Source organism: Chlamydotis macqueenii, chromosome 5 (genome assembly GCF_036417535.1).
Source record: "Chlamydotis macqueenii isolate bChlMac1 chromosome 5, bChlMac1.mat, whole genome shotgun sequence".
NCBI lineage: Eukaryota > Metazoa > Chordata > Aves > Otidiformes > Otididae > Chlamydotis > Chlamydotis macqueenii.
The window spans coordinates 1,213,721-1,235,620 of record NC_141560.1 but is presented as its reverse complement, the minus strand read 5'-3'; the positions used below and the strand labels follow the sequence as shown (position 1 = coordinate 1,235,620).

General features: G+C 40.9%; 1 protein-coding gene across 2 annotated transcripts in view; it reads right to left on the bottom strand.

Moving 5' to 3' along the window:
- Positions 1–405: 405 nt before the first annotated feature.
- Positions 406–21,900, bottom strand: part of TOGARAM1 (TOG array regulator of axonemal microtubules 1) — a 38,376-nt gene continuing 16,881 nt past the window's right edge. The window contains exons 6-22 of one of the 2 annotated variants that reach the window (XM_086748512.1): positions 21,293–21,525; positions 19,413–19,513; positions 15,739–15,900; positions 14,172–14,270; positions 13,559–13,725; positions 12,822–12,990; positions 12,334–12,468; positions 11,466–11,619; positions 10,762–10,867; positions 10,128–10,363; positions 7,019–7,177; positions 6,313–6,439; positions 5,889–6,007; positions 4,279–4,468; positions 3,418–3,637; positions 2,558–2,644; positions 406–937 (exon numbers count right to left, since the gene is read on the bottom strand). In XM_086748512.1, the coding sequence (XP_086604638.1) occupies positions 684–937; positions 2,558–2,644; positions 3,418–3,637; positions 4,279–4,468; positions 5,889–6,007; positions 6,313–6,439; positions 7,019–7,177; positions 10,128–10,363; positions 10,762–10,867; positions 11,466–11,619; positions 12,334–12,468; positions 12,822–12,990; positions 13,559–13,725; positions 14,172–14,270; positions 15,739–15,900; positions 19,413–19,513; positions 21,293–21,525 (2,718 nt within the window). In that variant the 3' untranslated portion in view covers positions 406–683. The remainder of the gene's footprint in view (positions 938–2,557; positions 2,645–3,417; positions 3,638–4,278; positions 4,469–5,888; positions 6,008–6,312; positions 6,440–7,018; positions 7,178–10,127; positions 10,364–10,761; positions 10,868–11,465; positions 11,620–12,333; positions 12,469–12,821; positions 12,991–13,558; positions 13,726–14,171; positions 14,271–15,738; positions 15,901–19,412; positions 19,514–21,292; positions 21,526–21,900) is intronic. The other variant, XM_086748513.1, reaches the window with a different exon arrangement.

Genomic DNA, 21,900 nt, shown 5'->3' with positions numbered 1-21,900 from the left:
GGGAAACGCGTGCAGTGCCGGCAGCGGGGGGCACCGGGCGGGACAAGGTGCGGTTGCCGTGGCTTTACCGGGGGAAGGGGAAGGGGAAGGGGAAGGGGAAGGGGAAGGGGAAGGGGAAGGGGAAGGGGAAGGGGAAGGGGAAGGTTCGTCTCCCTGTCCCTGTCCCTCAGAGCCGGTGGCCGCCGCAGTTGTACACTCCCGCGCAGGTGAGCACGCCCAGCCACCACGCAAACGTTACCGTACCGCAACAGCTGCCACAGCAAGCTAATACTGCACAACTGGGGAAGTGGATTAAAAAAATACATATTTTTCCACAAATACCATACAAAACCCTGTTGTACTGTGTGACTGTCTCTGGATTTCCTTCTGCTGACCAATGTAAGGCTTAGAGTCAAAACGTGGCCGTGTGAACAGTCTGTTTATTCGTTAGCAATCTGACATCCACCACTACGAACAGGGCGCTGCGCGGCGTCTTCCGAAGAGCAGCGCCGAGGAGCAGCGGTGGCTTTTCCTCTGTTGCCTGTGGCCACGCTGGCAGCGGCGAGGGGAGCCAGCCCCAGCACCCAGCCCAGCACTGGAACCGGCAACACGGGGACAGCCCCACGCGTCTCCATGTAAACAGCTGTCTGTCTGTCCAGGTCAGTCGGCTGATTGAGTTTCACGCGCACCCAGAGACTGTTATTTTAGGTTGCTATCTCCAGAAATTCTTCTAAACTCTTCTTGATGTGCAGTGGCTGAGATGCAGCGTGAGTTAACAGACTCTGACCCATCTGTGCAAAAAGTGCTTTGGATAATTTCGCTGTGGCTGTCCGGATGTTTCCTCCGGCCGCAGGCAAGGAGCCGCTGTTTGTCATGTTTCCCAGGAGGTGCCAAAGGACAACGAGAACTTTTTGCTCCACAGCATAAGGCTTCCGTGGGTATAACTCCGTAACAAGATCTGCAAAAGAAAGACAACAGGCCATCAAGGAGTGTTTGAGGACAATTTTTAAAATACAGTTTGGAAGTGATGCCCTGCTTCGAGAGGTGTTTAAAAGCACTTAATGTCAAATCATCCTGTCAAAGCAACTAATGAAGGCATGCTGTGGACAAGAGCTTGTCTGTTGCAACAGCATCTGCGCTCCAATAAAACATACCACGATTCCCTACAAACGCCTCTTTTGTCCTCTCTCAGGAGTGACACAGTGGCACTGGTACTGCTGCTAATTACAATTTTCCATTAAATTAAAACAAGTAAAAGAAACAAAGCCGTTTTATTTTTTTTAGCTATGATTATGATAAGGACCGTTATTTCTCACAGTGCACTGTGTAACATCTGGTATTTTACGTTTTCCCCTCTGTCTCAGAAATACACTGCAGGTATTTGAGTCTGAGGAACAAAGTGACCTTATAGTATAAATATACATAGGGTGAAGCATTTTCCCTAAACTTAGACAATTAAATCATTCATTAAGTGTTTAACTGGCAAATGCTTGCCTTTCTGCTAGAACGTGTATGAACTCTTCTCGGACATGTAACACAAACTACTCCAAAAAATCCCAGCAAGGGCTGACTGTTGAAAGGCTGGTGACTAACACGTTCAGAAGGCATAAACTGAGGAGTATGTCAGGAACAGGCTGGCCATTATGTTCTTTAGTTCAATTTCACCGCTACTACACACAGAACTCTGAAAGTAAGCCAAATGCTGTCTGTTTGGTTCAGCATATTCCCCATAAAGACATGCCTTGTTCATTTAAATCATCACAGCAAAATTCAGCACTTCTGCGAGTAACAATCCTCAATGTTAAGATATGTAAGTAAATTCCGATTAAAATTTGTCTTCAATTTCGTCTTGAAATTTCTGACACCAGTTTAGGAAGACGACCACTATGAAGTCTGACATTTTTGTGGTGACTGCGGCTCAGCTTGCCAGCTCGTCTCCTTTACGGCTGAGCCCCAGCGTGCATTCCCAAAAACTTTAAAACGAGAACAAGTCCCAACTGCAAAAAGTAAAAAGGTACAGAAGTAAAATTCAGGAACGGGGAGGAGGCAGCCTCAGAGAACAGTGTATTTCCTGGAAAGAGCAGTCAGCCATCCCTCTCTTTTCTTCCTGGCAAGGGTGTGAGGGAATAGGTACTGGGAGAGGGGAGTGAGGCGGGCAAGCCTGCGCTGCTCAGTCGGCCCCGCGCCTCTGGCCTGCACAGGATCAGACGTTTGCCGACCGGGCAGAGCCAGGCACCTGGGGACCCAGGTCCCGGTACAGTACAACCCCCTCAGTCACCGCCAGAATGCAACTCATTACAAAACAGAACGCCTCTCTGATTCCACATTAAAGTTACTATCAGCTGAAGGTATTCATACATCTTCCAGGGGACGATCTGACTACGTAACACTTTGTTTTGTCAGCAATAGCTCCGGTGTGGATTAGAAGGGGGTGAAATTCGACAACTGCCGCATCATTAATGCCCACCATCTACTGTGACAGAAGGGGGGATATTCAGCCACCACCGTTCTACAATGAATTTGCCTAATTAGGATGGTACACAAACACACAAACACGCAAAGTAAAACATCACTTTACCAGCAAGCTTTTCTGTCATGTCTTGTTTTGCTTTTCCATTCAGATACTGGGCTTTTGTGCAGAATGGCTGGAGAAGCAAATAGTTGTCTAAATGGAAGGAACAAAATATGTTAAAATTTTTAAACAAAAAAAATTAAACAGTCTGGAAATAAACACAATATGGAAAAATGTAGGAAAGAACCTTAGTTATGAGATACTAACTTCAAAAAACACGGTGATGTATTTCAGGGCATAAAAAGACACCACTAACAAGCCCTAACTCCTACAACCTGGTAAAAAGTAGCGTATTCATTTACTGAAAATGCCAAGATTCTGCTCCAAAGCCAAAAGAGTTGAGGAAGGAAAATAGTTGTGGCATACACGAATCCTCAAGAATCTAGTTCTTTGGCCTGTGCAAGAGATTCAGCAGTGTGGCAAGCTCCTGGATAATGAAACACAGAATCACGCAGAATGGATGAGGTGGGAGGAGACCTCTGGAGATCATCTGGTCCAGCCCCGCTGCTCAAGCAGGGCCACTGCAGCCGGTTGCCCAGGACCGCGTCCAGATGGCTTTTGAGTGTCTCCAAGGGTGGAGATGCCACAGCTTCCCTGGGCAACCTGTGCCAGCGCTCGGTCACCCTGACAGCAAAAATCCCAACCACCCATGCACTTAGGACAAGCCCAGCTAGCTGTTCTTCTTTATTGGACTGGCAAAATATCTAGATGACTGGTATGCTTTAAAAAGTATGAGAATAAAAGCAACGATCCGTTACACAATGTAATGATTGGATGGAAACTACTGTAACGAGTAACTCTTTAAATTTAAAAGCTAATTAATACAATTAAAACACTTTACAATTAAAAGGGAGTAAGTTACTCACCTAAGTGTTGACATAGAGCCTGAATAACGTTTGTGGCAGCCGCATAAATCCCTGGATTTTTGGAGTTCAGGTTGTTGTCTACCATGGCAGGAATTAGCATGTTGATCACAGGCGATAAATTGTCTTTCAGCAATGGAATCATCTTGTGCATTGTCTCCAAAGCCACCTGATTTACTTTACTGTTTGAGTCATGTAAGCGAGATTTGAAAGCATCAAAGATCTGAAAAAGTATCCAAACAGCATTAATTGGAATTAACAATTACTGTTTGAGGTGGATATTATGTTTCCTCCTCTACTGTTACACTTTAATTGTCCATCTTAGCAAAAGAAGGCTCTGATACGCAAATACTTGTGATATATTTTTTTTAGCAACTAAAGCAACAATTTGTATTTTCATACTGTCTATTATTCAACCCTATCTCACCTCATCTGAATTTGAATCATTCCTATACAATGTGATGGAGGTAAACAAGCCATCTGTAGCTTTCAGTATTACTAATATTTTCTGCAAGCAAATATTTTTAGCAAGACATAGCTCTACTCAGCAAAAAGAATGTTTTAAAGGTTTCAGAAACATTCACAGTTAAGATATTGCAGAGTTTCACAGAAGTATTTCGTGGTTCCACAGCAGAGACACTGCACAAGTTGGGTTGGACTAGATGACCTTTGAAGGTCCCTTCCCACCCAAACCAGTCTGCGATTCTATGATACGTATCTGCCCCTTGAGCATACCTGACCCATTCCTCAATGTTTGCCTGTTAATCAGATCTTCTTATTGAAAGAGGGAGCCAAGATTTTTATCAGAAAACTTTGTGACACAACTTCAAAGACCTTTGAAATAAAAGGTTTTCATAGAGTTACCTTTACAATGTTTGCAACAACAAAGCCTTGATTCTTCTCTGTATCTGATAACAGCTGCTTAATGCCATTTATTCGATCACGGAAGTCTTTTGCATTCAATAAACCTGTAATGTCTTTAACATATTCTTCATTTTCTAGTGAATTACGAGGAGCTGGTTTTCTTGTGACTTCGCGGGCTTCTGTAGTCTCTCTGTTGGAAAGGAAAAAGTTATTCAGTGAACACATAAGCAAGTTGAAACAGGAGTCTTTAATCTCAGACATGCGCTTTCCATCTAAGTGCAAATATCAAAAGTAAACAGAGAATCTTCCGCTGGAGGATTTTCCTTTAAACATGGTGATTTCAAAAAATCACCTAGCAGTAATTGTTGTTCCAGAAGTCTCAATATCTGTTCCACTCTAAATGCGCATACAGAACCTATATATATACATATACACACACCTATCACACAAGAGATAAGCCACAGCTAGGCAGGAGCCCTGTCCTGCTTCATGTTTCTTTATGAGAAAGTTTCTGTAGTTTAATTTGTTATTCTCAAAGTACTTTAAACACTGATCTGATCTCAGTCTAGGTGGCACCTATGCAACTTGCCACGCTGAGACAGAAATTTAACAACTCTTCATAGAGGATTTTGAGACAATTTTTCTGTAGCATCTAACCTTACTAGACAGTCATGGAAAGAATTATAAAATCTGTGGAATCACTTCTGTGCCCAGATAAGTATTTTGCATTTACAGACCAGTCCAGATACCATTAGCTCATTCCTAATTTGTAGGGGGGGCGGGGGGGAAGACTATGGTGGAGAATGGAATAAGCATCTTTCTTCCATTTTCAAATTCAAAACTATCAGGTCTGTGAGAACAAAAGGTGGCATCAAAACCTCCTGTCCTATTAGTGTATCACGGGCCACTAAAAGTACCCGAATCAAAGATAAGAGAGGCTTTGGCACAATGCAGTAAGTGGCACCTCTTCTAGGGAAGCAGACATGTAGTTTTACATGCCAAAGCAAAATGTACCACCAAATGTGGAATTAGTTATTATACTGAATAGTAGAGAGCGCGTTAAAGAGATCTGTTCCTGGAGGCAGTCACAGCCCCTATGAACTCTATATTCCTGGACACACTGCAGTTTTTTGGCTTGGTTTAAATTTCTGGAGGCTTCTTTTTCTGTTCAATAGAAGACAAAACAGAAAACTAAAAATGGACAAAGTATATCCTAAAACCTTCAGCACCCCCAGTTAGGATCTAACTAAATACTTAGTGTCCTGGTAAGTGTACAAATTTGCACTGCCACTATCACTATCATGTTTCTTCTATAGCGTCAGAACTGCAATATCTTTAACAGATGGTGACATTCCAAGTGTTTGGTGTACTGTGTGTGTTCTCATAGGCAGTCAATAGACAAATTAACTGCAAAATGCACAAAGCCATTTTAATATTACCAGTTATCCTGTTTAAAAGAGCTTATCTGGGACATGTCAAGTTTCTCCTTTTCCTTCAGGCATGTTTAATTTTCACAACCCTGTTGTGAGTGTTTCTATACTCTCTTCTCACAGTGAGGCTGTTGTCCTAGAGTCAAGTCACCAACAGGGTAAAACACTGAAGATCATCACCTGTCAGTGTTGTTGAGAGCATCTCTGGAAGTAGATGATGACCTTGAATGTCCAACACTACTAGTATGGGAACGTCTTCCTTTTGCTGAGGGTGTGTCTAACGGGATCTCCCCCAAACCCTGCACAAAGATGCAACCGTTAGTTAACAGGGCTGATACAGTTCCGCGCTGCTGGAGACCCTGAAAAGCAAGTCTGATGGCCGTGCAAGGTACAGTAGCAACGCACATTGGATGCAGTGTGCCTGCAAGGAGTAAAGGCACACACAGGGCAGCTAAGAAGCAGCACCTTGCCACGCTGTGGTCACTTGATTACTTGTCCTGCTCTGAAGGCGCTCCCCTCGTTCCCTGCAGGATCACTGTCTACACCTAATGCCACTAGTACACGTTTACATTTCTCAGCTGCGAAACAAGAGCTTTTCACATACCTTTTCACGCAGATTGCTAACAGATTCCTTAATGTAAGGCAAATCCTTGGCTGGCACGTACTTTTCAAGCGTTTTATCAAAATCGGGATGAGTCATAATACTGAAGAGCATCTTTCGACCATAATACCTGCGGGGCCACAGACCATCACATACGCATCCATAAACACAGATTTGCTTTGTAACTCCATTGATAATTACAGGTGTGTAATTCCAGAACACAAAAGTACAGGAAGATTGCTATCTATACTAGTAACCAGATACCCTTTTCATCCTCCCACAAAGAAACTATGCTCAAGAATCACTATGTAATCAATAACTGAGCGAATTACTGAGAACAGTCTTTCATTTCAGCCATCTTTAAACAGGATGGCCCAGCCCCGTCAGCCAGACAGCGTGGGTCCCAGTGCCGGCATTCCCTCCGTGGCCTGCATCTCGTCTGTGCCCAGCAGAGTACGGCCTTTGAAGCCCTCTTCCTCCTGCAGCCAGGCCGGGCACAGCTGCAGCAGCAGTCAGGTAACTCCTCTCACATACGCTGTCCTGGCAGCGTTAGGTTAACAGTCGGACTCTATGATCTTAAAAGTCTTTTCCAACGTACATGATTCTGTGATTCTATCCTCTGTCACTGCAGAGGAACACACACTGTGCCTGTGATGCAGAGGTTTCAGCCACCTGGAATGTGCTTAGCGTAGCTATTAACCTTACTAACCTTGTTTGCTGGGAGCTGTCCTGTGCAAACCTGGCTATTGCAGGGAAAATCCGATCTGCCACAGCTTTGGTTCCAGACAGAATCCACTCTGGCCCCATACGTTCTACAATGTCCGACAGGTGCTGGGCCGTGCATCTTCTCACCGCTGAATGCAGGTGGCTAAAGAAAACACAGCTGCTTAGTAAAAACTCATGACAGAAGTTAAACAGCAGTATTTATGTGGCTACCAAATGCGGTATACAAGTTTTCTTTTCTCATCTTTGGCATAATCTACAACTAGTACAGTGCTGATATGCAGATACTTATTCTGGCTGACAGACAAGACATTGTGGAGCAAAGACAAGCAACTTTATTTACAAGGATAATGCATTGGATTAAATTTCATTCACTTGGAATTCCAAACTACAAGAATGCAGAATGAAAAAAAGAATAATTATATCCTTTTTGTTTAATGTCAAACTCTAACTGCGCCTTTTGGATTAATAAAACTAGTACTTTTCTTCTTTTTAGAATTTAATTTCTAGTTTTCCTTAAAATAATAGTAAAATACCTCAGAAAGCACACTACTAAGTGTTCTTTCCATCAACTTTACGAAAAACTAGTCCCTATGCTCAGAAACATGTGTATTTTACATCCATTTAAAAATAAATAAAGCGGTATTCTGTTGACTTCTAAAAATCTTGTGGAAGCCTACTTTCTACAAAACAGGGCCAGTAAACACCTATGCTGATGACAACGAGAGAAAAGCTGGCATCAATTTTCAAACTTGTGCAGCAAACTGACCTTTTATATAAATTCTGCTGTACCTGCTGAGCCCACATGTTTTCAGAGTACACAATTCTGCAAATTCAAACTTTTCCAATTTTATTTTGATCTTTGGATTAAAAATCCTACTTTGAGGACAGTTTCACCGCACAGTATATGAGACATTTGTGGGGCTCATCGTTCATGGGGAAAAACAGGTTTAAAGGAGAGAGCGAAGGAAAGGGATTGGGTACGCTACATCAGCAGCTCCCCAGCTCTGCAGTTTGACACGAACACCCAGCGTTCTTCCTGAACGACTGTGTTTGCCTTTCACCAAGGTTACACTGCACAAAGCAGCTGCAAGCTTGACTTTTAAAATTTGTGAAATACAACCACTTTCAGATCTAGTCCTGGAATCACGCTCTGGGATCACGCATCTATTCGTAGAGGTGAGTTCACAGCAATAATCCAGTATCTTTAGAGCAGCATCTCACAGAAGCAAATAAAAATGTTTCTAATTATTCTTGTTGGTAAAGACAAAACCAACTTTGTAGCTGATGAAGAACCAGCCTGAAATGTGTTGACCAGAAACAGGTAAAGTTTAAAAGATCTTAGGAATTGTAGGCAAAATATTAACTGTTAACTTGAACACATCAGTTCTGGTGAACATAAGCAATTAAATGTATAAGCCAAATTTAGAAAAGCTACGCTTTGGGTAATTCCACAGTTGTGTCAAACAACCTTTCCACTTTGTACTGTAGACACATACCATTTTTCTCCCAAATTTCTATTTGGAAAGATTATTCTCCTATTCACTCTTACGGCCTCTAGAGAGGATAGCTCCAGATACGCCGCGTGGGCTTTGCTGCTAATATGGCCAGTTTCCTGAGGATGATACTAGAGAAGCTGTAACTCACAGTGTTAGGCCATCCACTGATGTGTTGTGCATGAAAAACAATGTACTCCATGATTTAGACACTGCTTTAATTGAAGTCTTAGCTGTGAAGAAATTAATCCCTGCTTCAAATGCTGTATTCAGTCTCACAGCTCAGATAAATTTGATGCCTTAGATATCTGAAAACATATCTGAGTTCACAAATTGGAGGGGTCAATCTTTACAGGTCTAGAAAACTGTCACTGGAAATGGGGAGATCAGATGTAGACAGTTATGGTCAGGAGTATTGCTTGGCCAGGGATTTCGGAAGAAAAGAAGGGAGGACATAAACAGATGACTTCACGTGGCTTCTGAATTAAAGCAATGTGCGGTTACTATCTGCTGCTCTTAAATTCACAAAAACAACTACATGCGGGCACGTTTCATAAATAATTTAAATCCCAAGGCTGATATTTGCCTTTCAGTTTAGAGCTCAGATAATCGAAGTATAGTTCTCACTGGATTTCGGAGATAGAATCAGTATATTCCACAGCAACCAGCTTCCCAGGAAATAAAATAGGAAACAAAACATTTTGAATCAAGATCTGTAGCTGCGCAGAAAGTCTGAGAGTTGATTTACACTGTAGCATCTGAAGTAGTTAATGGAAAGGACGGGCTACGAGAAATGGAGCCTATTAAATGTCATCTAAGCGATGACAGATCGATAAGAGATTAAGTAGGTGTATCACTAACAGACTGGAATGCCTAATGGCTTGATTAAATATGCTGGTACAGGGAGTGGGGATATAAAAGAAAAAGAACAACACACTTAACAAGGAAAATGAAAGAAAGGAATGTAACTTCTGCTACAGCCTGAGGTGAGCTAGAGGTCAGAATGAAACCATGCAACCAGGAATGGAGGCGTGTCACATTTGAGGTACTCAAGCAAATCACGGCCACCACCACTGTAAAGGAGATTAAAATGCAGACAAAAAGACTGTTAACCAGCTGAGTCGAGAGAAGAACAGGAAATCCACCAAGACAGTTGCACCCAGAGAACTGCAAGTTGTAAATAATTTTTCTAAATAAAAAGTAGTGCTGAAAACTGAAAGACAGGCATTTGATTGCAGAGCAAGTGAAAAATGAGAACGCTATCTATGTGAGCTTTACTAGGCAAAGTGAAACAGCAGTTTCTCAAGAACAGTATACTAACAGTGAATACAATTACTGAAGTCTTGCAAAATGATCAGAAAACATGCCAAGCTCCAAAATCAACAGCCAACTTTTTACATCATGTACAGAAAGAAACAGACAGGCTATATTTCACTTTTATGCCAACAAACGTTGCCCTAGGTAGAAGGTTTGCAGAGCTGACCTACTGTATGTTCAAATTTATGACTATTGTAATTTGATTTAAAAAAAAAAAGACTATATTTGATAAACTTAATCTATTCACAAGTTATTTCTTTATAAAATCTTTATAAGAATTACCTTTGCCCTCCATTTATAAGAGAACAAAGTGCACGTGCTGGAGTCACATTATTAACCATAGCCTTCAGTGCTTTGTCTACCTCTTCCCTTATAAAAGTGTTGGATTCACCAGCTTTGTGCAAAAGGACATTTACTGTATTATCTAGTTCTTGATCCATGCTCTTTTTCAGGTAGGTGAACAAATCCCCTAAACAGACCACAGCAGCTCGAGAAACACCTGAGCGTAAATTCTTGACCTGCACACAGGAAAAACCCAAACAAACAATGAATGATGTTTATAAAATAGACTTTAAAATAATCAAAACTTAATGTTTCCCTTTGTAATTTTTAAGTAACATTAAAAGCAACTGAGAAATACATTTTAACTTGATTCACAATGTGTGAGAATTAAAAGACATGCACATGAAAATTGTTATAAAGTTACAATCTAAATTTTTTCGGTCTCTTAGCAAATCAGATCAAGTGTTTGTATCTGAAGTATCTCTGCTTTGCTGAACTACAAACTCATCCGTTTGAGACTGTCCAACAGAGGAAAGCTCACCACAGATGAACATTTCACTTCAGTGCATCTCAGAGCTATAAAATACATATACACACATATAGTCAGGGAAATATTCTGATGGTAAAATTTAACCTCTTGAGCCACAGCCAAACTTGTTTCGTGCAGTTTTGCAGTCAGAATAGCCGCATGGTAGGCAGACAAACATCTAACAAAGTTCAGACCTTCAATTTTCTTCTCCCTATGTAAGCAAACAAAAAAAATGCAAAACATTTGCAAATTTTCATTAAAATACTAAACCACAGAATTCTATGAAACCAAAGAGCAAACAAATTAGACTGTGAAATAAAGCAATGACATATAATGTAGGAAATTCTTTCAAAGTGAGTCTTTCTTTTAATGTGGCAGGACTACGTTAGCATAGCAGTCTCTCAGTTCTTTCCTACAGCTCTGTCCATAGCTTGCACTCGTGGCAATTAAAGGATTACTTTCCTTCCCCAAGTTGAAAAGTCAGCAGCGTTGTAACCTCATTTTGCCAGTCAGAGCACAGGGAAGCCGTAAATTCCACAGAGAGTGACAACAAGGAATCGGGGGGGGCCCTCTGCAGAACCGTGCTTAACTTGGACATCTCTACAAGTCTCTGAAGGCTCAGTTATTGAGCCTCAATTTACAACAGTTACAGTTTAATCTAGATTTGGGCTGAAAAAACCTATTTTCTCACAGATCAATTCTCACTATTTTTGATGTTATATGCATTTTGCTGGGTTTTTTTACAGTTAGTTATCAAAATAAATGCCTTCTACATTACACTCGGGTTGCAGACAGAAGTTTACACCTACCAGTCGTCATCAGCTAAAAAGGTCAAGGCTTCTGTCAGCGCCACTTCTGGTTTGGAAAAGGGCTGCAGTTCTGACGGGTCCATTATTTCTGGGCTATGAGTGACCGACGGGGTCCGGTCTTTATAGCACCCTTGTGCCCCAGGAGAAACTTCACCTGCAAAGTCATGAAGCATAAGAAATAATTAGCAAAATCTGAAGAAACTAATTCATTCAAAGGAAGGAAGTACAAAAAGCTTGAGGTACAGACTGCTGCAACTAAGGGACCAGGTTTTCAAAGAGAGAGCTTTCCCAGTAACATCCTCAATCGTTCAGCATTTCATTCATGTGAATGAATTTTTTTTGCAAAGGATCATCACTTAAAAACGTCAAAAACACAAACATAGTGAGTTGTTTAATATAAAAACAGCTGCACAATGTGCTAAAACACAGTGTGGTAAGATACAATATAGTAAAACTTAAAGAGCCACTTGAGAAATTCTGAAGACCTTTGACCATCATCAGTACGAGCTTCTATTCTGAAAAGATTTCTACTGCATATTTTAAAGGCATCTCAGTGACAAAACGTTCCCGGAGACAGAACGGAGTCTATTTGTTATTAATACATTACATCACTTAAGTTGCTGAGCAAATAGGAAACCCTGTCGTGTTTCAAACATCTTCCTAACAAATTATAGATGAAAAATGTTTCAAGGGAGTAATGATGAATTCAAATCCCCTCCACCACCACCCCCAAAGTACTAATCTTCCCGAGCACCTCAGGACCGTCCATTGTACAAATAAACAACACTAAACCTAATTGTATTTTGTAACTGTCTCACTCCACATATCCAAATATTTTAACAGTCTTTAATTTACTGTGACAGCTTACCAGAATCTAGGAAGGCTGAACATTTCATCTTCTTCAAACTGGATGTTCTTTTTAATGAAGGATTCAAGGCCACGTTTTCTAATGACAAAGATACATTTCTTGATGATGTTAGTATATCCCCACAGAGACTTAACTCTAGAAAATAGAAGGAAATGTCCAAACTACAACAACAACAAATCAGAAAAAAGGAGAAATCTAGTATTTCCAATCCTAATTTGTCTTTTGAAATTTTACTTAACTACAGCCTTTCAAGTATTTCCCATAAGCACTTTACTCTCCACCACTTGCATTATAAGACTGACAACAAATGACTAAAGAGTACACTGCAGTGTAAAATTAATTCTGGTAATACCTCATGTCACACTAAACAGTCATGGTTTCTGGTAACTATCACAGAATTTTAATTTCCATTTCAGCAGCATTTAATAGCATTCATTTAAGACAAGCAGTATTAATATTATTCATTTAAGACAAGCAGTAATCCTCACTTTCTGTTGTCTTTTTCTCTGGTTCATTCAGTTTGAGTCTTTCCCAAGGGTTTTCTTCCTTTTCTTTGAGGTCTTTGAGTTCCTGATGTTCTTTATGATTGTGTTCTTTTTCTTCTCTTTTCTTCCGCCTCATCTTGTCCTGGGCAGATTTTGACAAGACAACTTTTATCTGCAGAAAACAAATGCACCCATTATGATCTGCGATATAATGTAATGCACAAGTCACCCAATAACTTATTACCCAGTTCTTGATATTGTCTAAGGTAAGCATGGAAAACACTGTTTTCACCACTGTTCTACAGAGCAAAAGGAAATTACTCAATAAATATTAAATCCAGTCCTGAAAAGAGCTGAATGCGTTAACTACTGAAAGTACTGAAAAATATCAGTGGATCTGTACGGTGTTTTAAGAGATCTTCCTACCATTCTTTTTAACCTAAAATACCACAGGACCAAAAAACACTTAATGCAGTTCACTTAATTTGGTATCAACACTATTGGTTGGTGCCATTTGTAATGGCCCATTTGAGACGTGAACACAAGCTTCCTGTGAGCCAAGCCAAGAAGATCAAATTTATTTCCTATGTCGTTACCAACCACCAAATGGCACCAGTGTCTTATTTAAACTGCCTGCACTAAGTCACCTTACTGAGAAAATGTAGCCCGTTTTTATTTAACAATTGTTAGAAAAATAACGCTGAAGTACAAGCAAGATAAAATGGTTCTCAAATTCTTACCTCTCTTTCATTTTCAACATGGAAATGAGCAGCACTATTCTGCTGGATGCTTCTCCCACAGATTCCCGATGATGGCTCAGTCTCCTCTTTGACAGCTTGGTCATCTCCATTCACTATGCACGTTATGGACCGGCTACGTGTTCGTGCAGGAGGACTTCCAAAAACACCTGCAAGGCATATCATGTTGTGCCCCACCAAAATAACCAGTTTACTCAGCAGAACTTAGTAAAAACCAAAGCAATTAAAGAAGATAAAAACATCGCTATTCCACTCCTAGTGCTAATTTCCACCCAAAAGTACTCTTCCCATCTTCTACCGAGTAGGACGGAGGCACGTACATGGGCTAGAACCAAGTGGGCATGCACACTGGGCGAGAACCAAGACCTAACCTTCATCGTTTGCTGCCATTCCGTGCTGTTGAAAAGGAACGGCATATCCAGTAACTGCAAGACTTCCAAGCATAATTCTTTTTATTCCCATTTCAACTGGAGATTGTTCACAATCTAAAATGTTGTAAGGAATCTACTTTTCTTTTTCCCACTCTATAAAAGTACATCTTCCTTCATTTTAAAAACACAATCAGACAGAGGAGAGAATTTTGGTTTTGTAATACCTTTCCCAACAATTACAACTGCATCTTCAGACAGGACACTTGGTGAAATGAAATCTAGATTGTTCATCTGGGGAAAACCAGACACTGAATCTGCAAGACCTTTAAAAAAAAAAAAAAAAAAAAAAAAATCACACAATGTAAATCATGCACTTTATCCTTTGTGACATGTTTTATTCTTCTAAAATGTCATCATACACTGGCATCTGAATTTATCACTCTGATGAATCAGTGTATTTTCAAGTCAATAGGATTTGCTCAATATAGATAACCTCAAAATCATGGAAAGCATACAGTAAATAAAATTTCTGACAAAAAATGGTAAAGAAAACCAATGGATCTACGAGGATTTTAAAATCAACTGCTCCACTGAAAAAAACCAGAAGCTTCTAACTCACTCAGTGGAAGTATAGAACTGCTTCTTACATAATTCAGCACAATTGAATCAAAATAGAATTTGCTAAAATATCTTTTTTTTCCCCAAGCAGCACTTAATGATGTTTCCCACACAAATCAGCAGTCCCTCAAATCCTTTACCAAAGTGGATGACACATATTATGTACTTCTATATTGGCTACACCAGCTGCAAATAAAATATATAGTTTGTGACAAAGGAAGAGCACCATTTGCTTTTGCTATTTAACCTGAATTATCTGAAATTTCTACAGACAAAAGATTATTTCGGAAAGCCTGATGATCTACTAGAAAGTGCAGAACTGAAGGCGGTGGACTAGTGAGCCATCTCAGGTGAGAAAGAGTCCGGTAAAGTGACAGCCCTGCGTTTACATCCATGGCTGCTGTAAAATCTCTGACGTCTGTGAGGACCAGGCACCCCGAACCTGCCCTCCACCCCGCAAGCTGCAGCACCTCAACAACGTGGGGCTCTGACAGCTCTGTCATACTTTCTGTCCTCACCTCAACCTTTAGTTTGCCAAAAACAATCACAGGTAAGAGCAAGACAGATGCCTCTCTACTTTACAAATTACCCAATTACACAGCCTTAATTCTGGAGCTCTCCTTGTCACGCTTTACAAGAAAAAAAAGCCCAACTGAAAAGGTTTCTCTTGAAAGCGTTGCTTTGTCCTCCCACAAACCTCATCATTGGCTTCTGAACGTTCCAAGTTTTAACATTCGAGAACTGTCAAAATTTGTCTTTTGTGATCTTCTTGAATATGATTTTGAGGCTTCATGAGCAATTCTCTTTTAGATCGTAACTGGATGGGGATCGAACACTGGACCCTCTTTGGAACTTACCCCCAGCTCAAGACCTCCTGTCCTAACCTCAGCTTTTAGCCCCGAAAGACTGAGATACAGAACAATTTGGTCCTTTTTTCATGCCATGTACTATCACTTGGCTTTTAATTTTAATTTAATTGGCACTCTAATTTCGGTTAATGTCAAAAACAACCCCAACTTGTTAAAGTAAGTATAAAGACTAGAAAACAGGAAACCACGCTAAACACCTTGAAATGCATTTGCTATGAAATGTGTTTAACAAAAGGCTATACGTAGCCTCGGGTTTCGCCACAGTGAGAGCTGATATGAACAGCAATGCAGCAAATTCACAAACCTTTTGAATGCTTAAAATTTCTGTGGTGTTCCGTATTTTGACTTTTAAAAATAGTATGTGACACTTCTCCTTTCTTCTTGTCCTCATAATCTCCACATCCGTTGCCACAGTTCAAACGCTGGCCAACTATGCTAACGTTAGAAGTCCCCTTATTATCAAATGCTAGCCATGCAAAAGAAAAAATCAAATATTAAAAAAAAAAATAGGAATAGTTTTTTCTGTGTACTGCAGGATTCTCAAACAGTTACATTCTCAGCCACTCTCAGACTGGTTTTATGCACACAGCGTGAGCATTTTTACCTACAGAAATCTGAGCATTTCAACAAAGATGCTCAAGCTCTCTTCATTTTTCACGTGCAAAGGCTCTCACCTACAGATAAACTCAGGTTGAAAATCTAACTCAAAGCCTGAAACATTATTTTTTAGTTTCAAGTCTTTCAGATATGAACAACTGAATACTAAGTAATTCAGCATTAAAAGCCAAATTAAGTCATAAGTCAGCTAAGTGAAAATAGTACAATACTAGTTAAAACACAAGAAATCTTTCCCTTTACATACCCTAGAAGTCATAAAACACATTTTTATGTTAGAATACAGAGAACAGAAACTGAGCATTGTTATACCTGCTAAACATTTTCAATACATTTTAGCTTTGGTTAAACAAAAAAAAACCAAACCACTGATTACTTCAGGAATCCTTTAAAGGATCATTTCTGCTTTTCCAAATGTCCCTATAATTAAAATACCTAAAAAGACGGAAGTATTTTCATGTATGTGCTTTTACTACACATTCCACAAATTCCATGGAACTAGCTTGCATTTAACTAAAGGATTGATAGGCACAAATAGGTGACGTAACTCCGGCATTGCCAGCAACCAGCGTCACCCAGGCGTCTCCCTTAGTGCGCTACGAGGGGCACCAGGCAGCGGTTCTGCCCCCTCTGCCGCAGACGTGACGGTACAATGCACCTCCTACCACCCGCCTGGGCCCACCTGGCTCCAGGTTCTGCACCGGCGGCCGTCATGGCCAGCCCAATCTGCACGGCCACATGAGATCAAGAGCCCTCCTGAAATCCTTGAGAAGGTCCCTTGTGTTCCCTTCTTCAGCCGAGAACCTGGGTCAGAGCAGGCTGTTTTGTTCTGCTAGGGATGGAAACCAAAGGGAACGTTTTGCTGTGGGATTCTTGAGATGGTGAGGCTCCTCCAGCACGGAACACTACCGATGGTGCCCTGATCTGGGCTGGCGTGAGATACTCTGGAAAATTACTATATAGCCAGGTCCTCTGAAGGTCCAAAAAAACTTGGCCATGAATTTCTGCACTGTCCCAATGAAGTCTGGTTGTTGCAGTGTTTCACAGATCAACATTAAGATCTCGCACATCAGGACTGATCCACTAATTGCTGCGTTTGGTACAACAGCAGCCTCTGGCCTCTGAAACTGTCAGCACCCCAGGGAACGATGAGCTACAGGCCCGGCCGCAGGCAGACTGGTTTTCAAGATGTTAACTCTTAAAAGCTGCACAAACTTACGTGTCACAGAAAGAATCTGGGAAGTAAGAAATGTCTGAGAGCTGCCATTCTTTCTGTTGTAACAAAGCTAAGAGAAGCTGATAAAATGAATCTTACAGAAAGAGCTGAAGCAATCTGAGCCCAGTTAGCAAGTCAATGACATGTAAGGGACAAATAAGTTTCCAGAACAGAAAAGAGCAAAACTGTTACACTCGTTAAAAGGAAAAAGCTGAAGGAGGAGGGAGAGGACAACTGAGCCACGTGCTGGGCAATTCAGTTCCCAGGGCTGCAGCAGGACAAATAATGCATTTGGAAGCACCCACCAGAAAACAGTACGATCAGAGCAATCTAGTCTTCTTTAGCAGCACAGATCTTGTGGGCAGGAAAGAAATGAGAGATGCCATATATCACCCCAGGCATATGTACCCAGAGTAACTTCCAAAAGCTTCATTCTCCAAATGGAGGGATGTATCAAGCAGGGATCTGCCGCATCTGTTCAGGACCCAGTATGACCCAGTATTCTGCACAAACAGGTGGATAACGAGGCAGCACGCTGAATTCAAATAAAGGTCAGCAAATGGGAAGCATACACACGTGCTTGAGGACAGGATCTGAATTCAAGGAGCTCATGATAAAGCAGAAGAACGATCTAAGAACATCACCACTGAGGTAGAACAGGACTGATTCTGCATGTTTTACAACGATGCAACCAACTATCCTTTCAACTCCACGCGCACAAGGGGTATTGCACGGGTACTGCATCTCAGGAAAAAGATAGATCTGCTGAAAACAGCCGAGATCACAGCACTTATAAAGTCCGCAAACTTTGCCCTATAAAGGAAACCTAGAAAAAATGGAAGTTAGCCTAAACGACAAAAAACAAAACAGGGAAAGAAAAATATTAAACAGGCAGCTGCTTGGAAGAAGAAAGTACTCCATCCTTTGATACAAATGAAAATGCAATGAGAGAAGTTACAGTAAGGGGGATTTACGTTCAGTGTTAGAGAAAAGCTTTCATCTGATGAGACCAGATAAATACCAAATTCATTATTTCAAGTTCTCCAAGTTCCAGCGTAAAAATTCAGAGCTTTGAGATTTGACTTGAGTGACGGGCCACGCCCAGTCAGCAGTGGGAGCAAAAGACTCTTCTTTACCAGTTAGCTGCACATGAACTACATCGACCTTATCGGCAGCAGGCTGTCAGCTCATCCCGGGAGGTCCGATGCACAGCATTGGGTTGATTTAACTGACTTAGAAAGCAAAACTGCTGCTCATAGTTTTACACTGAAGGTCGGCTTCTCACAGAAGGTCTTTTAATATAACAAATGCAAAATCATTAACCACAACTATGTACGTGCTGTATTTGCTTTCGGACTTACGCTGTTACTTGAGAAACCAATTTGCTAATTTATCCTGCGAGTAGTGGCCTTAGTAAAAATGAGGAGCAATAGCTTCAATTTCTAAAAAAAGATCGTGAGTCTCAGTAGCAACTACTGGTTTTGGAATGTGATGGCTTTGCAAATTCAGGCCTGTAAGACGCCCTCCAACCCTAACTGAACTAAGCTTTGTAAACTTTTTGGAAAAAATACATAGCCGCCAAGGCTGCAAAAGGATGCAGCAGAGCAGGCTTCGGGAAGAGAGGTCAGAGAAGACCTTTGTGGACACGGCTCCCTCAGTTCCCTTCCTCCATCCAGTTGAATCAAAACTGATTAAATATAAATGATCATAAACAGTTGGTTTCTGCCTGCTACAGAAATTTGCAGTCACCTGTACTTCACTGTAAGCGTAAAATAGAACAGCATCACTTAACTTCCATTTCCTACCAGGAAATTAGCTGCTGGCAGCATTTTGACCCTTCCTGCTCTCACCCAGCTGGTGTCCAATGAATTTTCACACAGTACTGCACTGAGTTGTGAAGTGCACTTGCTCGCAGGGGGCATTTGCCTGAACACATTTTATTCTGACACAGAAAGGCAGAGTCCCTGGAGCTCCTTCTCGCCTGCAGTACCACAGTATAATCTCCATTTGACCAAACAGCGTCGAGCAATACTTTTTCTAAGTGCTGAAGGGACGCAAGCTCACCGAACAGGTAAGAACAGCCACACCAAGGGACCACTCTGTTACATCAACGAGGCAAGGTATATACTGATATGCCAGTGAAATACCTGCGCTGGAGTTATGCTCCGCCACACTTGGGTCTCTGCTTCGTGCTGAAGGTACTCTTGCAGGCTGGGATTTGCTGCCAAGTAGTGGAAAGGTGTCTGACCTGTTCAAATATAAAACAAATTTGTGTAGGTACAATTCTACGCACTACTCAGAGCCCAGATAAGTAACGCTTGGCAAGAAAGACCACAACAGATTTCAGTTTCTCCTCCCCAGTGTACCTGGTGGACAAATATTTCCAGTACACTTCCACAAATGTTCACACTGAGCAGAAAAGGAAAATTAATTCAGTAGAAATTATTTGATGAGCAGGTCCATTATGAAGAAGATCATAAAGACAACCCTTAAGAGCAAACTTCACACTAGAACTAAATTCAGCATACGTTCGAAAAGCTAAGGAATCGCTTTGCCTAGGGGACTGATGCTGCTGGTTCCAATCTGGCAAATGACAGTGACCAAATCCACTAACGATTCACCTCCAGAAATGAGCGGTTTTGAGCAATTTATCAGTGGATAAACTGATCCTTCTAAAAGTAAATGCACAGAAGCAGCCTACACTCTTGTTGCCCAAGTACGCAGATTTTGTGAACAGACAATGCTGGTTTCCAGTGCTCGCAAAGCAGCATCTGAACAAAACTCCCTGATATTTTTATGAACATTCCAAGGCTTTCAGTGTCTTCTGGGATGTATTCTGTCACTTCTGCAAATTCAGTCTTACTGCCAGATGTCCCCTCTCTTCCTGGCTAGTTCTGAATTCCTGTATTTGTAAATTCCGTAAAACATTAAGCTTATGTGTCACTGACTAATGGAAATGGCATGTTGTACAGAATGTGTCCTTAGTCAAAGCCTTGTGTGAGACAACATCACACACAGAAGTTTACAGTCTTGTCTTTTAGGTATTCTAGCATTTTGATGTGTTATTTTAAAGTTTATTTTTAAAACTGTGATTCATCAGTAATGCATATAGGGAAGACAGGTACATATAAATTAGTTTCGAGACTGTACAACTGTGAAAATTGTCTGCTTCTGAATCATTCCAGTCTCTCTCTGTCTCAAAAATCTTTCAAGTGTATATTCCCTCTCTTTCTTCCTGTTCTGTTAATGCAGTTGTATGCCAGTTATATAAAGATGCATTTAGTACACATAAAAATAAAAGCTGTCTTTGGATCAGAGCTACGAGCAGCTTATCATGAGAGCAGAAAAGGAGATTCCGTACTGCAAAATGTCTCAAAAACTTTTATATTTCATTAAAAAATAAAAGTTTGTGCTGCTAATAACCAACTGGGTCATTGCTCTTTACAATCAGAGTAATGTGTCATCACACAATTTCTTTTCAAAAGAGCTCTGTGAAGGCATTTTAAAGTAACAATAGTCTGTCAGTAACAAAATGAAAACAGTTCATGTTTCGCAATAATAAGAAACATCTACATTGTCTTCCTCCTGTGGCAAAAAAAACCCAATGCATTCCTTCTTCAGTTTCCAGGCTATAATAAGCAAACCTTATCCTTCCTCTTAACTCATTCTTCTTCCAACTCAATTGTTTAGGCTGTGGTTCACATACCTTCTATGGCAGGCTAGTCTGAATAAAATATTTACTACCACCGGCAGTACTTCACTGCACTGTTACTGTGGCTGCACCAGGAAAGTCTTTCAAATTAAAAGCCAGCAGAAAGTAGAATAATGTAATTAAGCAGCTATTGTACAGAGCAATGTATTTTTAGAGAGGAAAATAATTCACTTCTAAAAATCAAGCTGTTAAGCAAAGCAATCTTATATTTAAAAAATATATTACAGATTTCACCCCCTTTAATATTTAACCACCACTGGCAGAAGCCTGTGTGTGAGCATTTCAAAGCAGAGTTAACAAACGAGTTCCACTCACGTTATTCTCCTCCTCTGGGGCTCTGTGGACATAGGTGAAGTCTGAGACTCCTGGCTGTAAACTCCGCTTTCGCTGCAGGAGCCCGCGCTCGGGGAGGAAGCATGGGAGGGCGAGTCTGCAGACAGATCAAGTTTAAGAGCAGAATCGGGACTTTCAAGATCAGAAATGTTGCTGCTTAGCTTTGCCCTTTTCTTAGCTGCACTGTTTCGTAGAGATCGAAGTGAATTCTGCATCTACACAGGATTGAAAATAAAATGACAGGTTTCATTCACAGCATAGGACAAAAGCTTTTTTAAGCAAAATAAAGTATGTTTCTGAGTGTTTAGTTCAATTCACTTCAACGACTCTTTTCATTGTTTTACTTCACAAGAATAATTATCCTGCAGGTAAATGCAAATTCACAGTGACACTGTCTCCTAGCTTCCCTCTGCAAGACACAAGAACAGATTCCTGCAAAAATACATCAGCTGCTCTTATCTTTTTTAATTGATTAAAGGAAGCATTTGATGGCTGCTAGTACACACGACTGGGACCTCAGGCTTTTCACAGCAGAACTGCACAAAGCTGCAAAATATGCAGAAGGGAATCCTGAAGATGGTGCCTAGCAA